At 54.4% G+C, this 23,282-nt stretch overlaps 3 protein-coding genes across 5 annotated transcripts; all 3 read right to left on the bottom strand.

Moving 5' to 3' along the window:
• Positions 1-397: 397 nt before the first annotated feature.
• FFAR3 (free fatty acid receptor 3) lies at positions 398-1,467 on the bottom strand. Its single transcript, XM_060083138.1, is given in 4 exon segments — positions 398-702; positions 705-890; positions 926-1,235; positions 1,237-1,467. Coding segments are annotated over 4 exon segments (1,032 nt in total).
• Positions 1,468-5,609: 4,142 nt separating this feature from the next.
• FFAR1 (free fatty acid receptor 1) lies at positions 5,610-6,512 on the bottom strand. The gene has a single exon (XM_060084960.1). The coding sequence runs from the start codon at positions 6,510-6,512 to the stop codon at positions 5,610-5,612; it is 903 nt and encodes a 300-aa protein (XP_059940943.1).
• A 6,170-nt stretch (positions 6,513-12,682) lies between these two features.
• Positions 12,683-21,851, bottom strand: CD22 (CD22 molecule). Of its 3 annotated transcripts, XM_060084810.1 has the most exons (13): positions 21,818-21,851; positions 21,167-21,541; positions 19,949-20,242; positions 18,328-18,594; positions 17,929-18,192; positions 16,408-16,665; positions 15,942-16,202; positions 15,596-15,859; positions 14,148-14,244; positions 13,919-13,994; positions 13,606-13,730; positions 13,124-13,208; positions 12,683-12,814 (listed from the first exon to the last, which is right to left on the bottom strand). In XM_060084810.1, the coding sequence occupies exons 1-13, from the start codon at positions 21,849-21,851 to the stop codon at positions 12,683-12,685; spliced, it is 2,532 nt and encodes an 843-aa protein (XP_059940793.1). The 3 variants fall into 3 exon arrangements, with proteins under 3 accessions (XP_059940793.1, XP_059940794.1, XP_059940795.1); XM_060084811.1 differs by lacking the exon at positions 17,929-18,192; XM_060084812.1 differs by lacking the exons at positions 17,929-18,192; positions 18,328-18,594.
• Between the last annotated feature and the right edge of the window lie 1,431 nt (positions 21,852-23,282).

A 23,282-nucleotide genomic window follows, 5' to 3' on the forward strand; every position in this document is an offset into this window, starting at 1 on the left:
TCTGAAGGACAGATTCTTCCTCTCTCCTGTCCCAAGTCACTGGGCAGCTCCCTCAGACCCTGGACACTTCTGTCAACTCCTCCTTCACCTTCAGCAAAGCACAGGAGCCCGCCTGCTGCCCTGGGGAGCTCTTTATTCTCCAGAGTTCTCTCTCACCTTGACCGCTCCCTGAGCATGTTGGGGGACGCGAAGGGAGGGCAGTGTGGCGAGATCAAGAGCTGGGCTCTTGTGGGCACATCCTGAGGAAGCCTGGGTACCTGCTCTGACCCAAACAGTGCCAGTCCCCAGCCTGCCTCTCCAAGGTTCTGCCTGACTTGAGCTTGGAACTGCCCCAGGGATGATCCGCTTTGCAGGCCAGTCCACCTAGCCACCTGCTCCAGAGCCCTCCTAGAGTTCACTACCTGGCCTCTATGTTAGACAGCTCCTGTGGCGGCCCCTCTCCTGCACTCTTCAGTGTCACGCTGCCTTCCTGCCACCAAGGGCCACAGGCTCCAGTCAGCCTCCCCAGCAGCCCCTGGAAGTCAGCTTGGAACCCAGATGATGAGAAACAGTAGACAAGGGGGTCGACACAGGAATTCAGGGTGTTGAGGGGCAGCACGTAACTTCTCCACTTCGGGCTTTCACCCTGGCTGTAGCCCACAACATGGGACACGTTGTAGGGCCCAGAGCAGACGAGGAAGTTGAGCAGCATGGCTGCTGCGAGCCTGCCACCCTCTTCCGCCGGCGCTGGCTGGCTCCCTTACTGAGTATGCACGCCAGGCGGCTATAGCAGTAGCTGGTGATGAGCAGGGGCACCCCAGAAAGGACCGCAGCCGTCTCCAGCTGGACGGGCAGGAGAAAGGCCAGCTGATCCTTTCGGAATTCCAGGTAGCAGGTCCCGCCAGCTGATCCTTCCAGAATTCCAGGTAGCAGGTCCCGTTGATACCCTGGGTGGGGGAGGAGCGCCCCGAGAATTCAGTGACATAGACCACCCTGCGGTGAGCGGCGGCCAGGAGCCAGCAGGCCCCGCTGACCAGGCCAGCCTGCCCCGGCCTTGGCCGGGTCTTGTACCAAACCGGGTAGGCCACGCTCAGGAAGCGCTCGTCGCTCACAGCTGCCAGGAAGAGGGATGTGAGACAGATGGTGGTGAAGAAGAGGAACCTGGAGACGGGGCAGACGACGAAGCGCGGGGACCAGCGCGTGCCGCTCGCTGCCTTCACCGCGCGGAACGGCAGGAAGAGCAACAGGGCGCGGGGCCGATAGGGTCAGGTTCAGCGAGAACACGCGCACGGCCGCCAGACAGCGCTGCAGCTTGTCCACGAGGATCACCAGGGCCTCCAGCTTGAGGGGAAGCCCCACGAGGAAGGTGACGAGGTACACGGAGAAGTAGAGCCCGTGATCGCCGAGGAAGAAGGACCGGCCTGAGCTGGTGTTCACGGTCACGGCCACTAGCAAGAGAGGGACAGAGATGGCAGTCTGGGTGGGCATCTTGCACCATCCGCTTCTCAGCTATCAGAAGGGAACATCGTCTCCAGCCTCATTCCCTCATGCCCCCAGTGCTTTCCCCAGCGGGGTCAGCCTGCCTGTCTTCCTGGTCATAGCCTGTCTCCTGTCCCTCTCTTCCTGGTCACACCATGTCTCCTGTTTCCTTTCTCTAAGCACCAAGGTGCCGTCCACAGAGCCCCTCAGGGTCCCGCACTTACCTGCTGGTTTGAGAACCCAAGTTCTCTGCCGTTCAGCAACTTGCTGGCTCCTCCAGAACAAGTCCGGTGAGCTATGATCTGGCAGAACCGATAAAAACCTGGCAGTGCCCATGATGTCACTCGCTGCTGAGCAATGGCACAAAAGATGCCTTTAGCTCTGTTAGCAGTGCCGGCCCAGTCCACAAAATGAGGGGCAAATTCCACGACTGCCTGCGTGCCTTGCTCCCCAGCAGCCTCAGATGGGATGAGCAGACTTCGTCTTCTTCTCTCTGATCATCTACTTGAATTTTATCTGCTCCTCTAGAATGGCACCCATCCAGTTTGCCTTGTTGTAAGGGTAGGAAGTGTGATACAGTGATGTAGAGCTTGGGCTCTGGAGCCTGGGCTTGGGTTCAATGCTGGTCCTATCACTTACTGACTCTGTGATTTGGGGCAAGTGACTTAAGCCCTCTGTATCTCTGCTTTCTCGTCTATAAAACAGGGATAATCATAACCAATCTCATAGGCTTGTGTACATTAAAGCGTTAATACGTGTCAAAGGCTAAGTTAAGTGGTGACTATGGTGAGCCCTTGACAGATGCCGGCTGTCACCACAGATGCTGGCTGCCAGTCACTCGTGTGGGCTTGTCTCTGGGCTGATAGTTATAATATTAACATTGGTGGCAATGATGATGATAGCTACCTTTCAGTGGGCACATAATCCATAGCAGACCCACTGCTTCTCAGGGCATCACCTTATGTCTTGAAATCCTCACAGTGGGGAAGTGATTCACTCCAGGTAATACAGCTTGTTAAGTATCGCCACCAGGGTTCAAACTTCTGTCCAGCTTCAGAGAGTATTTATTTATTCATTCAAATATTTATGGAATGCAATGAGATACCATTTCATACACCCACTAGAATGGCTATAAGCAAAAAAAAAAAAATCAGATAATACCAAGTGTTGGTGAGGATGTGGAGAAATGGGAATCCTCATACATTGCTGGTGAGAATGTAAAATGATGGAGTCACTTTGGAAGGCAGTTGGGCAGTTTCTTAAAAAGGTAAACATAAATCTACCACTTAACCCGATTCTGATATAGGTATCTACTTAAGAGAAATGAAAACATATGTCCACGCAGAGACTTGCTCATAAATGTTCATAATAGCATTAGTCATAATAACCAAAAAGTGGAAACATCACCTGGTGGTCTTATGCCAATGAATGGATAAACCATGTGGCATAGCCATACGATAGAATACTATTTGGCAATGAAAAGGAATGAAATACCCATTTATACCCATGTATACCATAACACAGATAAACCTAAAAACATTGTGCTAGGTGAAACAAGCCAGACATAGAAGACCATGTATGTTTCCTTTTTTTTTTTTTTTTTTTTTGCGGTACGCGGGCCTCTCACTGCTGTGGCCTCTCCCGTTGCGGAGCACAGACTCAGGACGCGCAGGCCCAGCGGCCATGGCCCACGGGCCCAGCCGCTCCGCGGCATATGGGATCCTCCCGGACCGGGGCACGAACCTGTATCCCCTGCATCGGCAGGCGGACTCTCAACCACTGCGCCACCAGGGAGGCCCTGTTTCCATTTTTATGAAATGTCCAGAATAGGCAAATGTGTAGAGACAGAAGGTAGATTACTGGTGGCCTGGGGACTGAGAGTGGAAATGGGATTAACTGTAAGTGAACATGAGGGATCTCCCTGGGGTGATAAAAATGTCCTAAATTGGATTATAGTGATATAATATAATCCACACCTTGGTAAATTTACTAAGAATCATGGAATTGTACATTTAACGTGGGTGAATTTTATGATATGTAAATTTTATCTCAAATAAGTTGTTAGAAAGAAGTACAGCAGTGAACAAAACAAGAAGTACAGCAGTCTCGGGGGGGAAGTACAGCAGTCTCGGGCTGGTGGTCTGAGTGGTGGGAGGATAGTAAAGACATCAGTAACACAGAGGCTGAGAGCCCCTGGAGCAAACAGAGCAAGCAGAGGGAATGGGGGGCGGTGCACAGACTTGACCTGCTAGGGGCACTGGTAGAAGGTTCAGGGCCCAAGGAGCGAGGGTCACCAGAGGATGCTGGGGGTGGGTCGTGCGGGGCCCCAGGGGACCCAGGGAGGAACTGAAATCTCCCCTAAGAGAAGGAGGCACAAGTCACTGGAAGAAGTGGCCCGGCACTCCGGTGCTGTGGAAGGGAGAGTGGTTCTCGTGTTACAGGAGGAGCTGCCTGGGCTGGAGTTCGGCCTTCGGCTGAAATCCTCTGATGTCACCACTGCGCAGAGAACAAACGTGTTTCTGGCTTCGGCAGAGCCTCGGACAAGTGACTGAACTTCTCTGGCCCATTTCCATATTTTTAAACAGGGATAATAAGACTTTTTTGGAGGGCTGTTATGAGCATTCACTCATTCAGCAAATATTAACTGCAAGCCTACCGTGTGCTCAGCTCTCTGCTAGTTGCTGAGGATGTATCAGCAAATGAAACAAAAATCCTTGCCCTTGTAGACATTTTTCTTTTTCTTTTTGGCCGTACCACGCGGCATGTGGGATCTTAGTTACCCGACCAGGGATCGAACCCGTGCCCCCTATCGTGGAAGTGCAGGGTCTTAACCGCTGGCCCTCCGGGGGAGTCCCCCCTTGTAGACATTTAGGCACGAAAAGAGATAACTTGTGTTATCTCAGTTCGTGCTTGTCAGGCATGTAGCTACCACTTTTTTGCTTCTGTGTGTTCATGTCTTTATCGTCATTAGAGGAACAAGTCTGTTTCCTACTCCTCGCCTCAGAGCAGACGCCCAGACTTCTGGCTCTCGCGGCCACTGCCCTCTGCCCACTCTCTCTCGGGTTCAGGGTGCTACCATTCACCTTCTCAAAAGGGACCACAAGGACAGGCGTTAACCCTGATACCCCAAGTTTTCCAAATGTCCCCTGATCCTCCTGGAAGGGTCACATCCTATGTCCACCCCTTCTTTGCTGTAGGGTCTCGGGTATATTTCTAAACCCTGCAAAATGAAGACGATAATCATACCTGGTTCCAGCACCACAGCCAACTTATGTAGCACCTTAGTGCAAATTAGGAAAAGGTACACCCTGCAGGTGAGCACAGCCCAGCACCAGGGTGCACTGCTTGAGGAGTGCCTTTGTTCAAATTAGAATAAGTTGCTGCTTCCCCTGGTTGGAAGCAGCCCCATGCCAGGCCCACGGCTTGGTGAGCAAAGCACAGGGTAGAATTTAGTCAGTGTTTGCCCCTCTGCCTGATACCCTCTTGCAGTGAGCAGTCTGCTCGTCTGTACAGCAGCCGCATGGCTAAATCAGAGGAATGTGGGAGGATGAAATGAGAGAACAGTTGTAAGGCACTTGGCATGGTGACTGTCACGTATATTTCTGGTGTTGCTAGTGTTTTCCCTTCCCCCGGCATCTTTTCCTACCAGCGTCCTGTTCACAGTTCTAATGCTGCTCCCTTGTGGGTGTCAAGTGGTATAACAGTGCCATTACCTTGCCTCCGGCCTCTTATTCAGAAATTCAAAACGGTCTTTCCTAGGAAATGATTTTGGAGTAACATCTCCCAAAGTATACCATCAGAGTGGCGGCAGTTCCTGTGGCTTAGAAGCAAACCTCCCTCCCTCCTTCCCCACAGGGCACACTGGCAGTCAGGCCAGTCAGGACTCGGGAGAAGAGAAACGGACAGAGGTGGGAAATCGCGCAGATGTGTGCCGAGGCAGCTTACCTTCCTCCTGTGACCCAGCTCCAGGCCTCCATTCTTTCTCCACCTGGGATGCCATCTTCTGCCAGGCTCAGTTCTTCCCATAAGTGGCTCCGGGGATGCCCCCCAGGCAAAACCGCCCTGCAGTTCCTTTGGAGCAGCCCTCACCAAGCGCCTGGAGAAGCAGTCTGGGTCTCCTGCTCCCTGCCCCTCCCCCGCTGCAGTGATGACTACTTCTGGGACGGCCCCCCTTTTGTTTTTGCCCCACGTGTTGTCCCCCGGCCAGTGCCCCCTCCCAAGTAGCCGGTCACCAGTGGGTTGAGCACCACGCTCCACGCACCTGTAATGAGCCCCAGCTTCCGCCAGCAGCCTCCGATGCTGGGGTGCAGGAAGCCAGCCACGTTGGAAGCATTGTAGGGTCCCAAGCAGAGCAGCAGTGTGAGCAGAGCCCCACCGGCCACCCAGGCCGCCTTTAACTTCCGTCTGTGGCTCAGGCCCGAGCGGGCCAGTGCCCGGAGGCAGCCCACGTAGCAGAAGGCCGTGATGGCCAGGGGCAGAAAGAAGAGCAGCAGAGAGAGGCTGAAGCGCGCAGGGCCCGCCCAGGCCGGGTCCCAGGCCTCCAGGCAGACTGGAGAGCCATTGACTGGCGTGCTGATGCCCAGCGAGCTGGTGGTATTGTCCAACCAGCCTCCCGGAGCCTCCAACCCAAAGACCAGCCCCAGGTGACAGAGGACAAGGGCCCATATGGCCGCACACACGCCCCAGGAATAGCGCGGCCTCCGGGCAGCTTGGTAGCCCAAGGGGAAGGCGGCTCCCAGGTAGCGGCCGACGCTCAGGGCGGCCAGGAAGCCCGCGCCCGCGTAGAGCGGAGCGAAGTGGACCAGGGCGAAGGCAGGACAGAGTGAGGTCGGCAGGGGCCAGGCTCCCCCGGCCAGGGCCTCCGCCGCCTTCAGGGGCAGAGACGTCGCCAGCAGGAGGTCAGAGCAGCCCAGGTGGAGGGCATAGACCAGGCTGGGGGTGAGGCGCAGCCGGGCGTGGGACACGGCGCCTGCGATGGCCAGGGCGTTGAGCGGGAAGCCCAGCGCGAAGGCGGCCATATAGAGGGCGAAGGAGAGCTGCGGGGGCAGGTGCATGGGGCCCCTCGTGCGCACCACTGGCTCCCTGCCCCCAGATCTCAGGGCCCGGAAAGGGGGCTCCCAGAGTCACAGACTGGTTTCAGCACTTGCTCAGGGTGCGAGAAGCCATCTAGTGGGATAGCTGGGGAGACAGACGCCCGTAGGGGGAGGTGGCCTGGATTAGAAGCGAGGACCACTAGCCGTCAGTCTACTGTTTTCTCTCCACCATGTGCCCCCTTAAAATGAAGCGAGCGATCGTGGTGTAACGAGAGGAGATGGAACACAGGCGTGCAGGTCCCAGAAGAAGGAAGGCCTCTTGATTTCTGAGACTCTGGGGAGACAAGCGGTGGAGAGAATTCAGAACAGAGTTGAGGGACTTCCCTGGTGGCCCAGTGGTTAAGACTTCGCCTTCCAATGCAGGGGCTGCGGGTTCGATCCCTGGTTGGGCGGCTAAGATCCCACATGCCTCGTGGCCAAAAAACCAAAACATAAAACTGAAGCAATATTGTAACAAATTCAATAAAGACTTTAAAAATGGTCCACATCAAAAAAATCTTTTAAAAAAAGAAGAAGAAAAAAAATGAACAGAGTTGAGCCCCACAGTATGTATTTTTCTCAGGAAAGGAAGCTAGATTCCTGTGTTCGCACCCCTTCCCCAGTTCCTTGGAAAGGGAAGGAGCTGTTCCCCTACAGCAGGCAGTGCGGGGCTGGTGGCAACGCCTAGCCGAGGGGAAGTCGGGGTGTAGGTTGTAGCAAAGGGCAGGAGAAGGAGGTCGTCCGGGGAGAGTCCAGGGGTAAGCCAGGTCCCATTGGTGTCACAGGGAATGACTTTAGCCAGCTTCAGGGGTTCCCCCTAAGCGGAGGCATCTGGGGATCTGGGGAAAAATTGTTGCGGGGAGAGAAGCCACAGAAAGAGGGACTCACCTCTTGGTGCTGCCAGGTGTCTCTGAGGCTCAGGAGTCCCCTGAGGGAGGGTGGCCAGGATGGGCAGTGAGCCGGAAGGGAGAGAAGGGCGGGGAGGCAGGGCCATTAGCCTGAGGCACTCACAGCCTGGATGAGCAGCTAATGGGGCATCTCAGAAGGAGGTGAGGGTCCAAGATGATGCAAACACAGGAACGGGAGAGGTTAGCAATGTGGGCTTTTCCTGGGGGGGAGTGAAGAGTGCGTAGCCAGCACTTTTTTTTAAAAAAAATTTTTTATTGAATATAGTTGCTTTACAATGTTGCGTTAGTTTCTGCTGTACGGCAAAGTGAATCAGCTATACGTATACCTATATCCCCTCCTTTTTGGATTTCCTTCCCATTTAGGTCACCACAGAGCACTGAGTAGCGTTCCCTGTGCTATATAGTAGGTTCTCATTAGTTATCTATTTTATACATAGCAGTGTATATATGTCAATCCCAATCTCCCAGTTCACCCCACCGCCCCTTTCTCCCCTTGGTGTCCATACATGTGTTCTCTACGTCTGTGTCTCTATTTCTGCTTTGCAAATAGGTTCATCTGTACCATTTTTCTAGATTCCACATCTATGTGTTAATATTCGATATTTGTTTTTCTCTGTCTGCCTTACTTCACTCTGTATGACAGGCTCTAGGTCCATCCACGTCTCTGCAAATGGAACAATTTTGTTCCTTCTTATGGCTGAGTAATATTCCATGGTATATATGTACCCACATCTTCTTTATTCATTCCTCTGTTGATGGACATTTAGGTTGCTTCCATGTCCTGGCTATTGTAAATAGAGCTGCAATGAACATTGGGGAGCATGTATCTTTTGGAATTATCAGCACCTCTAAAGAGCAGGGCTGGTGGTACAACCAGGACACACCTTTATTCCATCCCCACCCCCGCCAGCTCGTTCAAACCGGCTCTGAGGGCTTAGTCTTCTCTACTCCTGGATGAGCTTGTGGGCAGGCCCAGGCTCACTCCCAGATAATAAGTCCCTCTAGTCACCCATACCACCTCCACTTGGCATTCACTATGTGGGATAATGAGATCATCATTCCCAGTTAGAGCTTCTACTCTCCCCCCACCTGCACAGGCCTTGGGCTCCTCCACCCTCCTCTCCTTTCCCCTCTGACCTGATGACAGTGGTTTATGACTCTCCCTGTGTTGGCAGGAGGGAGAGAAGAAGACACCTAGGACAAGCAAAGTCGAGTTCGGTGGCACTGAAGTACCCGGGCTATGGTCTCCACCCTGCCTCTCTCTGGGCTGCATGGATGTCAAAAGGGACTCCTCCCTGGGGCACTTGTAGGGATGTCAGGTGCCGCGTGCCTCCAGCTGGTCGCTTAACTTTCCTCTCAGGCCCTGAGAACGTGGTCGTTCACCTCCCTGTTGGGGTCATCCTGCCCTTCTAAGGAGAACTCCTGAGATTTAAAGCGGCCCTAAGCTGTCTCTGTGATTCTCTCTCTCTGTCTCTGACTGTGCACGTGTCTCTCTATCTGTCTGTCTCTCTCCTGCCTCAGGCTGACAGTATGGTCTCTCTGGACTTCAGCTTTCTTGGGTGTGTGTGTCAGTCATCAGGCCCCTGTGTCCTCCCCCAAATCCAAGTCACCCAGAATAAGCTTCTCTGAGTGGTTCCCTGGAAGCGCTTCCCACCAGGCTTCCAGAGCAGGCAGCCTGAGATTCTCAGCATATGCACGGCTCCCTGCAAAGAAATCATCTCATTTCCTTTTCATACCTCAGGAGCCAAACTGACTCTTGGTCAGCCCCCTTCTAAGTCCTACATGTGTCGTCCAGCACCTCCCTGGGAATGTAGAAGAACTTGCAACCTGTTGTCTAGTATTTTGCCTTTGGGAAACACTGAGAAACTGACGGAACTGAGGAAAAGTCAACAGGAGTGCCATCTCACCTCTTGTGACAAGCATTTGGTAGATGAGCAAAGCTGGGTGCAAAGGGAGACAGCGGGGGGCTTCCCTGGTGGTGCAGTGGTTAAGACTCCGCCTGCCAGTGCAGGGGACACGGGTTCGAGCCCTGGTCTGGGAAGATCCCACATGCCGCAGAGCACCTAAGCCCGTGCGCCACAACTACGGAGCCTGCGCTCTAGAGCCCACGAGCCACAACTACTGAAGCCTGCGCACCTAAAGCCTGTGCTCCACAACAAGAGAAGCCACCGCAATGAGAAGCCTGTGCACTGCAACAAAGAGTAGCCCCAACTAGAGAAAGCCTGCATGCAGCAACGAAGACCCAACGCAGCCAAAAATAAATAAATACATTTATAAAGGGAGACTGCGCGTCTTCAAGCTCTTCTCTGTTGGGCCCTCCTACCTGGCAATTCAGGTGTCTGCCCAGTGTCCCCTCCTCAGAGGGCCTCCCTTGATCCCTGCATCCAAACGGGCCCCTCCCCTGCTCCAGCCCCTCTGCTTTCATCTTGCGTTGTGGTTTCTTCCAAGCACCCACGACTCTGCAACATCAGATTTGCCGGCGCCTCCACTAGAATGTTGGTTAGTGAAGGCAACGCTTTCTGTGTGCTTTGTCCACTGCTTGTTGCATACATAGCAGGGACTCAGTGAGTCAGACGAATGGTCAATTGTCTAGGCTCCAAGTGGACGGTGAGGTCCGGGGCTGGGTCGGGGGCTGCCTGTGTTCTAGCCCCAGGGCTGCCCAGTCACCTGCTGTGCACACCTCAGCAGGGCCTGAGGACAGCCACATCTCTCGGGCAATTGGTCATGAAGTAGGCTGATATCAGCAGTCAGGCTCAGGTCCAGGATGGGAAGTCACCCGCTGGTTGCCAGGGAGCCCGTGCCAGGCCTCATCAGGCTGGCAGCTGCCTTTAGGTCCTTCAGCTCCTAAAACCCTCTGGACGCCTAGACTAGAGACCCCCAAGATTAGGACCATGTTGTATCTTTTTTGTACCCCAACAACTGGCTCTGTGGTGGATGCAGTGGGAGGTGTTCAGTAGATGTTTGCTGAATAAATGGTTAAATGATACTGGTCCCCAGACCCTTGCCCTCTCATTTCAACAGTTCTCGAAGCCTTCCCTTTCTCCAGAAAAGTGGATGGTGCTCACAACAATTCAAACCAGGGAATTCCCTGGCGGTCCAGTGGTTAGGACTTGGCACTTTCACTGTCGGGGCCTGGGTGGAATCCCTGGTCGGGGAACTAAGATCCTGCAAGCCACGTGGTGCAGCCAGAAAAAAAAAAAAAAAAAAAGACGTCAAACCAGGAACAAAGTAGGTTGATGGGGAAATCAGTGCCCCACTCCTTGGGCATCACAAGGACAACCTCTCAGAGAGCATCTGGATGGAGCAGACGGGAAAGTAGGGCAGCTAAGGAAGGCGGTGCCTTCAGAGCGCCCACCACAGGCCAGGAATTTGACTGTCATCTTTTTTTGTGTGTGTGTGGTACGCGGGCCTCTCACTGTTGTGGCCTCTCCCGTTGCAGAGCACAGGCTCTGGACGCGCAGGCTCAGCGGCCATGGCTCACGGGCCCAGCCGCTCCGTGGCATGTGGGATCCTCCCAGACCGGGGCACGAACCCATGTCCCCTGCATCGGCAGGCGGACTCTCAACCACTGCGCCACCAGGGAAGCCCTGACTGTCATCTTGATGAATGATTAACCACAGGTTCCTGCCCTGAAGGAGAATGGGCCTTGGCCCCTTGGGAGAAGCAGGAGAACAGGTGGAGAGAGAACAGACGGAGAAGAAGAGGAGAAGCTGGAAGCGCCTCCCTGGCAAGTTGGCCAGGGAACATACTAGAGAGCTAGTGGGGGTCACGGGGGGAGGTAGAAAAGCTGAGAGTTTCCTCAAGGTAGCTGGCCTTCGAGAAGGCAGGCAGCTGTGGGTTGTGAAATGATGCAGCAGGGTCACTTTTGAGAAGTGCTGTGAGTAATGCATTGGCTTCCCCTTTTTATAGTCTTCAAGAGATGCAAATCAGATGGGACTGTGGTTTTTAGGGACTTTTGGCTATCGTGTTAATCTTTTTATAACGTGACATAAGGTTATACCTCACTCCCTATCTCGAACCACCTGCATCTCCATGTTACAGACGAAGAAACTGAGGCTCAGAGAAGCCGGTGAACTTTGCCCAAGATCATTCGGCTGGTTAAGCAGAAGAATCGAGACTCAGCCTCTGTCTGTGACGCCAGCGGACTCTTGGCAACAAGACGATGGACCCTCCGATCTGGTGATTTGCTCATGAAGTCACCTTTCCCCTCTCCCCAAGCCCCAGGATACCTGCCCCATCTCCCTGTCCCCACTCAGACTCTGCAGACTGGAAATCATTCACTGGCTTTTTGACGTGTCATCTGAGCCATGTTTATTGTGTAGCTCTGTGTCTGTTACACGTTTGTCCACATCAGTGTATGTCTCAGACCACGAGACCCCTGAGGAAAGGAGCCGCAGCAGCATAATCCTCCCCGCGGAATGCCTCTTAGAGAAGAAACCAGCCCAGGGCAGTGTCTCTACCTCATTTTTGTTCCTCTTTCCCTGGGCTTTGCCCTGGAGTCAAAAATTACGCATAAGATTAGTGAGTGCAGTTATCGGAGCAGGGGTGAGGTGTCCAAGGGATGGGGAGAGAGAGCAATAAAAATAATGACCAGGGCCTCCCTGGTGGCGCAGTGGTTAAGAATCCGCCTGCCGATGCAGGGGATACGGGTTCGTGCCCCGGTCTGGGAGGATCCCATATGCCGTGGAGCGGCTGGGCCCGTGAGCCATGGCCGCTGGGCCTGCGCATCCAGAGCCTGTGCTCCGCAACGGGAGAGGCCACAACAGTGAGAGGCCCACATACCGCAAAAAGAAAAAAAAAAAAAATAATAATAATGACCAGCTGATCCCCACAGGGACACAGCCAGCTGGGGAGTGGGGTTTGGGAGTGGGTAGGTGGTGGCAGATGGCTGGGAAGGAGCAGGGGGCTTTGTACAGCTCAGGATAGGTATTTCGATGAATTTCTGGGTGAGAAGGGGAGTGGGAAAGGACCAGGACCAGACCCTTTGGAGGGTCGGGGTTACCAGTGCTAAGAAGGAAGACTGTCTCTGGACCATGTACAAAGTTCTCTGCACCAACTGGGGTTGCAGTAACTGTGCTCGTGTGTGTGTGTGCGTGCGCGTGCGTGCATGCATGTGTGTGTGTGCGTGCATGCGTGTGTGTGTGTGTGTATGTGTGTGTGTGTGTGTGACTTCGTAGCTGAACAGAGGAGGCTGAGAAAGTTCCAGAACCACCCTGGCACCTCCACCTCAGCTGATTTGGCCCATCAGTGCTTGAGGGTCACGTATTCCACTCCTTCCTGGGCCAGCGGCTGCTCCCCAAACCCAAAATGGACCATCTCCGAGTAATGTATCCCCTCGTCTTCTAGGACTTCTGGAGTCACGTTCTCATAGTCGCCCTGAGAAAGCCACATGGTGGTGAGCGTGGCCTCAGGCTCACCAGCCTCTCACAGCCCGCTTTCCCTGTCCCTTCTCTCCTCGGCTCCGCCTGGGGGTCCAAGAGCCTGAGCAGGAGTCCCCTTGTCTGGAAACTGGCTGCAGCCGGCCTCAGACTGGGAGGTGCCTGCCCTGGGTCTGACCTCACCGGGGTCTGGGCAGCCCTCCCCACTGCGCAGCCTCTGCCAGCACCGAGCCCACCCAGGCTCTGGAACTCACAGCCGAGGCCAGGTCCCGTCACTTCCCCACCTTCCATAGCCCTGCCCTCTTACCACTTGACACTTCTGCACCACAGAGTAAGTGACCGTGTCGTCCCCGTTTGGGGAAAGTCCCCGCGTCTCTGAGGTCGCTGCATCTCTGAGAGGGAAGGCAGAGAGATGACCACAAATGAAGACTTTTGTATGAAATCTGCTCCTTCTTCCAACTCCCCTAGATCCTAAGAGCACCCCCAGCCTCTCAGCCCCTTGTATCATGCCTAGTGCACACAGCAGGGGCTGATGTGTCAAATGAGTGAATGTATGTATGTATGTATCACAAAGTCCCAACCCTGGTGATAGAGACCGACTCTGGCTGTGCATGCTCCTGGTTTGCAGGAACAGATCCAATTCCCGAGACCGTTACCAGGGGGGTTGTTACAGAGCAGGAATGAGGAGATGAAGCACGGGCCTGGCACAAAGAGGGCAGGCGAGACACGAGCTCTTCCCCCCACATCCCTCCCAGGGTGCAGGTGTCACCCCCCTGGTGCCCTCAGTACCCAGGTGTCGGTGCATCAGTCTCGCCAAGAGGAAAGCGCAAGGCAGCGTAGCTGACGGCATCTTCCATCACTGGATTGTAGCACCCCAGGGAGTGGGGGCCTTCAGCTTGGGGGATCCTTCGAGCCTGAGAGGAAGACAAGGCTTCGGCCCTTACCGCTCCTCGCCCCACCCTAGCTCCCCTGCCCCTCTGCTCTTTACCACCCCTCTCCACTTTGTTTCTTTTTTTTTTTATTTGACACATAGTTGATTCTCCACTTTGTTTCTTTCTTGACTTGAAGCTCTGCCCTGCATTTCATCTTTCTCCCATCCTACCTTTACATTCCTCACAAAGAAGCTCTGTCCACTGGAACTTTCCTGAAGCCCCTGCTGTCCCCGAATCCTCTTCCAGCTGAGAAATAAAGACCTGCTCAGGGAGGATGAGGGGCCTGGGAAGAGGACCCTGTGGACTCGGCCTGCTGGGGGCTGCAGGACTGAGTAACCGGGGTCGTTCCCTGGGATGGGCGGAGGGGGAGCAAAGTGGTGGGCAGTGGGAGAAACTCACCTCCGCAGAAGCTTGACTCCCCAGATCGCCAGGAGGAAGATGGCCAGGCAGAACCCCACTCCCAAGGCCACTCGCCGGCTGATGGTGGCTGAGCTGTCTGATAGAGAAGGGAGGTATGTCAGCTGACGACACTGCCTCAGTCGGGTAGCAGGCCAGCTCTGCCCTGTGATCTTTGCCTGGGAGGCATCCTTGGCTTCTCTCTGCATAGCCACGGTCCTTCTGGCCCGTGCGACATCTCCTCCTTGCCCAGGGAGTGTGGTGCAGAGAAAGAGGGAGAAGCCAGCCCTGCCCTCTGGATGTCTCCTTAGGGGGGAAGAGCAGCTCTTTCTCAAGAGGAGCTCCTGCTGTGTGACAGACTCGGGCACACACAGAACACGTCACCCTCATAAATGGTGCCGCCTCTTCGGAAGGCAGCTTGGCCATGCTTAAAATCACTTGTCCTTTGAGCCAGCCAGTCCACGTAGGAACCTAGCCTACAATTCTCTTCGCAGGTGTGCCCAGAGCAGGAGACTGCACCCAGCCTTGAGGAGGGCAGTGGGCACATAGTTATTCGACATCCGTACACGGGACCGCAGTGCACCCTCAGCAAAAGAGTCAGGTCTCCAGGGTGCCTGCAGAGGGGAGACCCAGGGGACATGTTTTTATACAATGTGTAACTTTTCCAAATGACACCCTCGGGCTGGCTCCCTTTAGCACCAGCTCTGCCAGTGACAGTCCTCTAAATTTAAAACCATGGCTCCAATCATTAACCTGAAAAAAGCACAATAAATAAATTAAATATTTTCCCCTGTGTTTCCAGACTCTTCAGACACCCTGTATATGCACAGATAGAGAACAATCTCCAAGTGCTGTTATTACATGGAAGAAAGGGAAGTTCAGGGCAACGTGTGAGCTCTCCCACCGTCTGAGCAACAAAGAAGAGTGTATGGACATAAATCTCTATAGGCCTATGGTGCACGTACAGAAAAATCTCTGTGAGGGGCCATATCCAGCTGCCAACAGTGAAAGCCTCAAGGGAGGGAGGGGTAGAGTTGTCGGGGAGCAGGAAAGGAGAGGTATCTGTCCTTCCACTATTTACCCTGTCATGCTGTTTTAGTTTTTTTTACCATGTACTTGTATTGTCTTTAAAAAAAAAAAAAAAAACCACTACAATCTCAAAAGGTAGAAACAAGCAGCCTATCATGGGTGAGACAGAGAGAGAGAGAGGCAGAGAGAGGGAGCCAGGAGGAGCTCAGGATGCCTGGAAGGTAGGGGCAGCCTGAATCCTCCTGGGGTGGCGAGAGACTGATCGGGGAGGAGGGAAGACAGGGGAGCTGTGCGTGGAGAAGGGGCGCCTCTGAGCGCACAGGCTGCCCACTCCCCACCCTCCGTGCAGGAGCGGGGAGGAGGTCCGGAACGCACGCCGCAGGAGTGGCCAGGGCTAGAGAAGAAGAGGGAAGGGCCCTTACAGTAGACAGTGAGGGTGGTGGGCGGCGACTGGCCCCGGCCCAGCCTGTTGGTCCCCTGGCACCAATAGGCGCCTGAGTGCTGCAGCGTCACAGGGTCCAATCTCAGCATCTGATCATAATGGCGGAGGTCTTGGTTATTCCAGTCAAACCATGCGTAGTGGGAGGTGGGTGGGTTGGCATCACTCTCGCACGTCAGGACTGCCTTCTTCCCTTCCACCACTCTGTCTTTCGGGCTGATGGACACATGCAGGCTCCTGGGTGCATCTGTAAGTAGAAGCGAAGTCAGGATCCGGGTAGCCAGTCACCTGCCCATCTCTGCTCCCAGCCTCTGGCTCCAGCCACTCACACAGCACTTGGAGAGCCCAGGGCTTAGACGAGGTCTGTCCTATGGAATTGTTGACCAAGCAGTTGTAAATTCCAGCATCTTCTGGAGAGATGGCATCAAAGCTCAGTTTCTTTCCTTCCTCCAGAAGGATTCCATTTTTCTTCCAGAAGAAGCGGACATCCTTGGGGCGGCTACTTAAGAAGTCACATTGGAGGAGGACCGGGCGCCCAGAGCGGATCTCACTGTGGGGAGTGACCTGGACACTGACATCTTTGGGGGCATCTGGAGAACAAGGACCTCAGGCTGACCTCTTGGGTCTCTTCCCCTCTTCCTGTTCCCCGAGAATTCCTCTCCCCTTGGCCCTGAGGCCTGACTCTCATCCCTCAATTCTCTGTGAGGACTGTGGTTCAGGCTTCGGTCTCTTCACCCTTAGAGCCCCGCCCCCCAACTGGGTCACCCCCCAGCTGCCCCGGCCCAGGGCACTCACACTGGACATCCAGGTTGACAGGGGGAGACCACAAGCACCACTGGTTACAGGCTGCGCATGTGACTGGCCCTGTGTCCCAGGCAACTTTTAGAATCGTCAGCTTAGCAGGTAATAACTGGTCCTGGAAGCCTAGGTGATTCCATTCATATCGGGTAACTTCGGGATTACTGGAATTGTAGGTACAGGACAGGATCACACTGTCTCCTTCTCGAATCGGTGTGGGGTTTTGAATCACTGTGATTACCTCCTTGGGGGGATCTGGAAGAAAACCAGAGAGGTGGGTCAAGAAAAGTCAGCCTCCCAGGGCTTCCCTGGTGGCGCAGTGGTTGAGAGTCCAGACGGATGCAGGGGACATGGGTTCGTGCCCCGATCCGGGAGGATCCCACATGCCACGGAGCGTCTGGGCCCGTGAGCTATGGCCGCTGAGCCTGCGCGTCCGGAGCCTGTGCTCCGCAACGGGAGAAGCCACAACAGTGAGAGGCCCGCGTACCGCAAAAAAAAAAAAAAAAGTCAGCCGCCCATAAGACCTGTTCCTTCCTGCTTCCTCTTCCCCCTTCCTGTGCCCTGCATTCACGCAGTTTCCTCTATTAGCCAAGGGAAGGCTTGTGCTTCCCTCTTGCCTCTGAGGACAGAAACCCTGCCCTGGCCATTTGGCCTGGTTGTGGTTTGAGACAGGATGATGCAGTGGTTAAGAGCACAGCTCTGGGCGGAGTCCATGTGGTGCCGTGCAAGGCAGGGGCCACTCTTTGTGGGTCTCTGCACGGGTCTGGGACGCGGAGCCGGGTCACTACAGTAAGGGCATTAATTTGAAAAAGAGAAAGAAAAGCATAGCTCTGGATCCAGACTGCCGCAACCTGCCCCTTGGAGTTGTGTGACCATGGGCTGCAGGCCTCAGTTGCCTCATCTGTCAAATGGGGTCCTGTGAGTAGCTAACCTTGTGGAATCATTGGAGGATGGAGTGAGAGGATGCTGTTAGAGCCCTGTGGTGTGTGGTGAACACGCAATACATACTGCTTCTGCTGCTGCTGTTATCACGTATCCAGTGTCTAGATTTCAGGATTTGGGCATCCACATCAGAGTATCTGGCCCCGACCATGACATCCCAGTGTCCAAGGATCAAACCTAGGGATTCTCTTTATCCTGGGCTCCCCTCAGTGTGAAGACTCACTGTGTTAAACAGGGTCTGACAACCGAGAGGTAATGAAGCATTTTGCCCCAGTTCTCGAAAACTTCAGGACCCCTTCAGGGACTCAGCCACTGCCGAGTGACGCCAAGTCTCTGCATCCCTCGTGGGACCCTGGCATCTTGCCATTCATTCAAGTCAACAAGCATCTACTGAGCACCTCCCGCGAGCCAGGCCCTGTCTGGTGCTAAGGACACAACTGTGAACACGACACTCCCCCCAAGAACCTTATCTGCCAGGAGCCCCTGGTTTCTGCTTGCTATCCCTTCGCGGGCTCGTCTGCCTTCCTCCTGCCCCCAGGGTCATCTCCTCCCTCCAGTAGCTCTGCGACTACTCACAGTGGACTTCCAAATCAGCTTCCTGGCCAACCTGTCCAGGACCAAGACTATTTTCCGCCAAGCAGGAGTACTCCCCGGCGTGCCTGAGGAGGACCTCTGGGATCTGGAAGGTCCTGTCCGTCTTTCCAGGCATTTCTAGCCCATTGTAGTACCAGGTGTAATTTGTTGGAGGAGGATTGGCCAGTGATATACAAGTCAGCTCTACTTTACTTCCTTCCTTAGTTGGCGAGGAGAGGATCTGAACCCTGGAAGGTTCCGGAGCATCTGGAAGAAGAGGCCGAGGACGGGGGGTTGTGGGGGCGGGCAGTGAGCAGAGGCCTCGGGGCTCCCCTCCCATGGCCTGGAAGGCGCCCCTGCTGACCCCCAGCCTGGCCCTTCCCCAGCTCCCAGGAGGCTCACAGTGCACTTGGAGGTCCACTGCTTCCGACTTTTCTGAGCCCACATCGTTGTGGGCCTCGCACTGGTACTGCCCACTCATCTTCCTGGTCACCTGGGGCAGAGTGAGCATGGGCGTCTCCTCCCCCACCAGCGGGTGCCCGTCCCTGAGCCAGGACACACTCTGGAGCCGTGGGTTGCTGCTGACAATCTGGCACGTCATGGTCACAGACTCTCCCTCTGTTACAGTGGCTTCTCTGGGACTGACCTGGATCTTCAACTTTGGCGCATCTGCAGGAACAGAGGGACAGTGAGGGAGGGGATGGGGAATTCTCAGAGGCTGTGAAGTGCTGACAAGTTGCAGGGCTTTTATTCTGATAAAGCAGCAGCCTATACAGAGCGGGCAAGCGTGTGTAGCCACTCACTGTCACCCTTGTCAACAAGGGTGGGCTGGTCCAAGCACCAGGTGACTGACCATCACAGCCTCCCAACTCGGTTCTCTGCTCCCCACACCCCAGACCCCGAAGGTCTGGTCTCCACCAGCAGCCAGCTGCATTCCCAGGACTGTCCCTCAGACCTTGCCACTCTCCTGCTTGAAACCGTTCAGTGGATTCCACACTTAGAGAAAAATCCAAAACCCTCACTGCAGCCCATGAGATCTAGTGTCCTGGTCTCTCTCGGCCTTCCTTTCCTACTGCTGGGCCCCTTGGACGCAGTGCCAAGCTTGCTGGCTCCTTGCTCTGAGGCAGACACACCGAGTTCCTACCTCAAGGCCTTGGACTTGCTCTTTCCTCTCCCTGGAATGCTCTTCTCACAGAGCTGTGCCTGCCTCAGGCCCTCCCTTCACCCAAGTCTCAGCTCAAGTTCAGCCTCCATCCCTCACTCTCTCTGTCCTCGCCCTGCTTTATTTTTTCGTGATACACTTAGCACCACCTACACATATGTTCTTTATTTCCCTTTACACCTATCTACTCTTTGTCTCCCTGACTGCAATGCTAGTTCCACGTGGGCAAGAACTTTGCTCACGGGCTTCCCTGGTGGCACAGTGGTTGAGAGTCCGCCTGCCGATGCAGGGGACACGGGTTCGTGCCCCGGTCCGGGAAGATCCCACATGCCGTGGAGCGGCTGGGCCCGTGAGCCATGGCCACTGAGCCTGCGCATCCAGAGCCTGTGCTCCACAACGGGAAAGGCCACAACAGTGAGAGGCTCGTGTACCGCAAAAAAAAAAAAAAAAAAAAAAGAACTTTGCTCACTGCTCTATCCCCGGCAACCATAGTAAGGCCTAGTAGGTTCACAACAAATATTTATTGAATGAATGAATGAATGAATGAGGCACAAAAAAATGATGTGCAAAAATTCTTCACCCCGCCCCCCAGAGGAACAAAAAACCCTTAACCAGGTGATCCCCAAATCAGGTCATGGTTTGAGGATAGATTATTTTATTCTGAATCAGGTGTCCCCTGAAACAACAGAGCTGATGATGGGAATGTTGGAGGAGGGGCCGCGGCTCTGCCCCTACCATTCCCAACAGCGGGTGCCCACAGACCCATCACGCTCCCCTCTGTGTGGGCTCCTGTTACCCTCTGCGGGGGTGAAGAGATGACAGGCCCCTCGGCCCTCCCACAGAAGCACTGGGGAGACTCACGCTTCACATCCAGCCACACTGTTTCCTGAGAGAGTAACTGCTGTTTCGTGGGGTCCCAGAGCTGGCAGGTCAGGTTCTTGCCGTGGTGAGTCCACTGCGGCTGGAACGTGAGAGTGCTCTGGGTGGAGACAGTCTCAGTGGACAGGGAGGTGGAGGTGACCGCAGGCTCCTCCAGGGACCACTGCAGATGAACCTGGTACTCAAAGCAGGCGAAATTCAGCAAGCAGGTGACAGTGACGTCGCGGAGCTCCCGGATATCTGGAGGGAGCTCAATGTGGGGTGGAGGAGCCGTCTCTGCAAAAGAGCAGGGGCCACGCTGGAGGCCTGGGAGCCTGGACCAGCTTTAGATGCCCTGCCCCAAATAACCCATCAGGAATCCCTGGCCAGTCCCGTCCACCTCTCTCCGGGCCTGCCTTTCTCTGCTCGGCCGAGACACCCTCTGAAAGGTCTGTGAAAGCTGATCCTCCTTAGAAACTGTGTTTTATGTTTTATGGTTATTTCGTTCACACCCCCTGGTGTTTGCTTTCTAAATGTTTTCCGGACCACTCCTCCGGCACTCCTCAGTGGATTTTACGAGTTTAGTTCAACACGCTTAGCTTGGAGGACAAACCTGTATCTGTTCAAAGGCCTCAGTATCAGAGACCTCCCACACAGCACTCCTGGAGGGGATTCCTTTAGCGGAGGGGCCTGTGTGCAGCCAGTCCCTGCTCTCCCCGAGGCTGGGCCGCCCTCAGATTGCAGCGTCTGAAGCTGCATCTCTCACCCCAAACATAGGGCTGCTTAGAACCACCCACCGAGTAAACAGGCCGTGGAATGGAGCGAGCACACTCCCTGGGGTGGAGGCCCCAGACCTGTGTTTGGTTCACACCCTATCCGTGTGTCGTGTAGCCACGAAGGCCTAATTAGAATTAATCCCCCACATTAATACATTGGGAGATTTCCCTTGAAAATTCAGATTTCCATCTCTGGAAAAGCCAGGCAACCTGGAAGCCAGATTCTAGAATGGGCAGAGGCTGAGTGGCAGGGGAGATGCTCAAGGAGGGATGAGTGCCCATGCTCCAGTCTGCCATGGGCACCACTGTCCTGTGGCACCCCGGTCGCTCACTGGCATCCCTGTCTGGCCTCTGCAGGCAACCTGTTTTGTGAGCTGTCGCAGGAGTCAGGTGTTTCCCACCTTCCTCATTGCCGAGACAAAGGAACCCATCCTCAGGGCCTTACCAGAGATGTTGAGGCTTATGGGCTCCATCCATTTGTCTTCCCTAGACGTCATCCTCAGCCCCAGCTGACCGCTGTCATTGACTTTCACGGGATTGATGAGGAGGGTGCAGTTGTTTCTGTTGTTTCCCAGGAATCGTACCCTTCCCTGACGAGGAGGAAAATCCCTGATTTTTAGGTTCTTATAGAGGATGGTCCCATTGTAGCTCTTGATGGAGTTGTCGTACTTATAATTGTGGTACACGGTCAGGTTATCTATCGAGTGCCCGTTTAGGATACGGTAGTGGCAGGGAATCCAGACGCAGGCTCCATCCCAGGCGTAGAGGGTCTTGGGATGTTCAAACATCCAGGAGGCTGAGTCAGAGAAAGCCAAGGATTCTGGAACCCACCAGAGTGAACAGAAAGCATTACTGAAGGACAATGAGAGCATTCTAAAGAATTTCCTCTGAAGAGACGGGGGTGGGGGGGAGATGGGGGAGAGGCAGATACACAAAGAGAGAATTATACACACACGCACACACACGCACACACGTATACACTGACCGTCCCCACCCTGCCCCACATTTACTCTTCTCTGCCCCCATCTTTCCTCCTCCTCCTCCAGCTCCCACAGTCATCCCAGACCCAAGGATCTGCCTAGGCCACCATCCTTACCGAGAAGCAGAAGCAAGGGACCGAGGAGATGCATGGTGCTGTGTCTAGGCGGGAGCCTGGGCCAGGAAGAGTTTGTCTTTAAGCCATCTGGTCACTTACATCTTCCAGACAGCTTTTCTTGCTCACCCATTGAGCTCCAATCCCTTCTCCCTGATTCCGAGAAGACCGTGTCTGCTTGCATGGCAGGATATGGAATTCTGGAAGCTCACAGGGTCTTTTTCTGGATATGCTGTGCCTCTCCCATCAGCCTGAGAACCATGTAAGGCTAGTCTCTCTCTTCCCAGCACTCCTTCCTTTCTTCCATCCATCCATCCAAAATTTTATAAACTTGCTGCCCAGCTCTCAGGCTTTGGGTGGCACCAAACTACTGAGCACCTCGAGTGCCAGGCCCTAGGTGACCTGGAGCTTACCTTGGGTCAACTAGCAAAGGGTTTCACATAGGGGAGAGACACGACCAAAACTTGATTTTAAAGACCAGGAAAAAAATAACTCTGAAACCAATCATTAAGTATGATGCCAGGAGAGCATTTAGAAGGGTCTGAAAAGACTTAGGATAATGTGGTCCAAGGGTCCCACTCAGATGCCCCCATGGGCTGGTTAGGAAACAAATCAACCAGGTGGGGACACGTCTTGAGTAAAGGCCATGACTATCTCAATTCCAGTCAAGTGGGAACGTGGGCTCAGCACTGCCTGATCTTCTACTGTTTTAAAATAAGTAAGAAGCCAGTTTCATGTGAAATGACCTGCTTTGAAAAAAACAAATAAACACGGTGCTGGTCAAACAAAACCTGTCTGTGGGCTAGAGGTAGTCCAAGGGCTGCCGATGTGCAACCACTGCCCAACTCTATGTGTGGGCGCACGTGCGGTGAGCTGGACCGCCACCTCACTGGACTTGTACATAGAGTTACATTTACATAGAGTTAAATTAGGTCCCAATTTACATGGTCGTGCCCTGAATGCCTGTCCCTGGGGAGCCAGCAGGACGTGCCAACAGAGTGTGTCTCCTGTCTCAGCACAGACCTGCGTCTCTCCCGCCTGCCCAGCCAACAGTTCCCACACATCGGCGTCCCCTCCCCAAGCCCCTCTGGCTGGCTGTTTATCTCTTCCGGCTGCACGGCTTATGCTAAAGGACCATTGGGTGTCCAGGACCGGTGTGGGGAAAGCTAGGCTGCTGGCTGAAAGTAGGAAGGGGGTCTGTCCCCAGGCATGGTGGCCATGCTGGTCTGGCCTGGGTATGGATTAGGGCAGACTCTCCATGCAGAGCTCATATAGCCTTGCAGGTGCTAATAGTGTTACACAGAAAAAAGTCCTCAAGGTCACATCCATTTGAGAGAAGCTGGATTTTAAAAAGTGAAATAGGAGTCTTTAGTGCAGGCCTTTTCAAACCCTTTAACCAGCTGTATGTGCATCATGCATCTCCCAGCGTGGGGGCTAGAGTAGAGTACACGACCCACACTTCTTTAGC

Source organism: Mesoplodon densirostris, chromosome 19 (assembly GCF_025265405.1).
Source record: "Mesoplodon densirostris isolate mMesDen1 chromosome 19, mMesDen1 primary haplotype, whole genome shotgun sequence".
NCBI classification, from domain to species: domain Eukaryota; kingdom Metazoa; phylum Chordata; class Mammalia; order Artiodactyla; family Ziphiidae; genus Mesoplodon; species Mesoplodon densirostris.

What these genes read in the sequence shown, in the direction of transcription:
- FFAR1 (XM_060084960.1), bottom strand. Translation starts at nt 6,512, where the DNA reads ATGCACCTGCCCCCGCAGCTCTCCTTCGCCCTCTATATGGCCGCCTTC.
- CD22 (XM_060084810.1), bottom strand. Translation starts at nt 21,851, where the DNA reads ATGCATCTCCTCGGTCCCTTGCTTCTGCTTCTCG. An exon ending in TCCCTTGCTTCTGCTTCTCG is followed by an intron (nt 21,542 to 21,817) that starts GTAAGGATGGTG and finishes GGTGGGTTCCAG; the next exon opens with AATCCTTGGCTTTCTCTGAC. An exon ending in GGAGTCAAGCTTCTGCGGAG is followed by an intron (nt 13,995 to 14,147) that starts GTGAGTTTCTCC and finishes TTTATTTCTCAG; the next exon opens with CTGGAAGAGGATTCGGGGAC.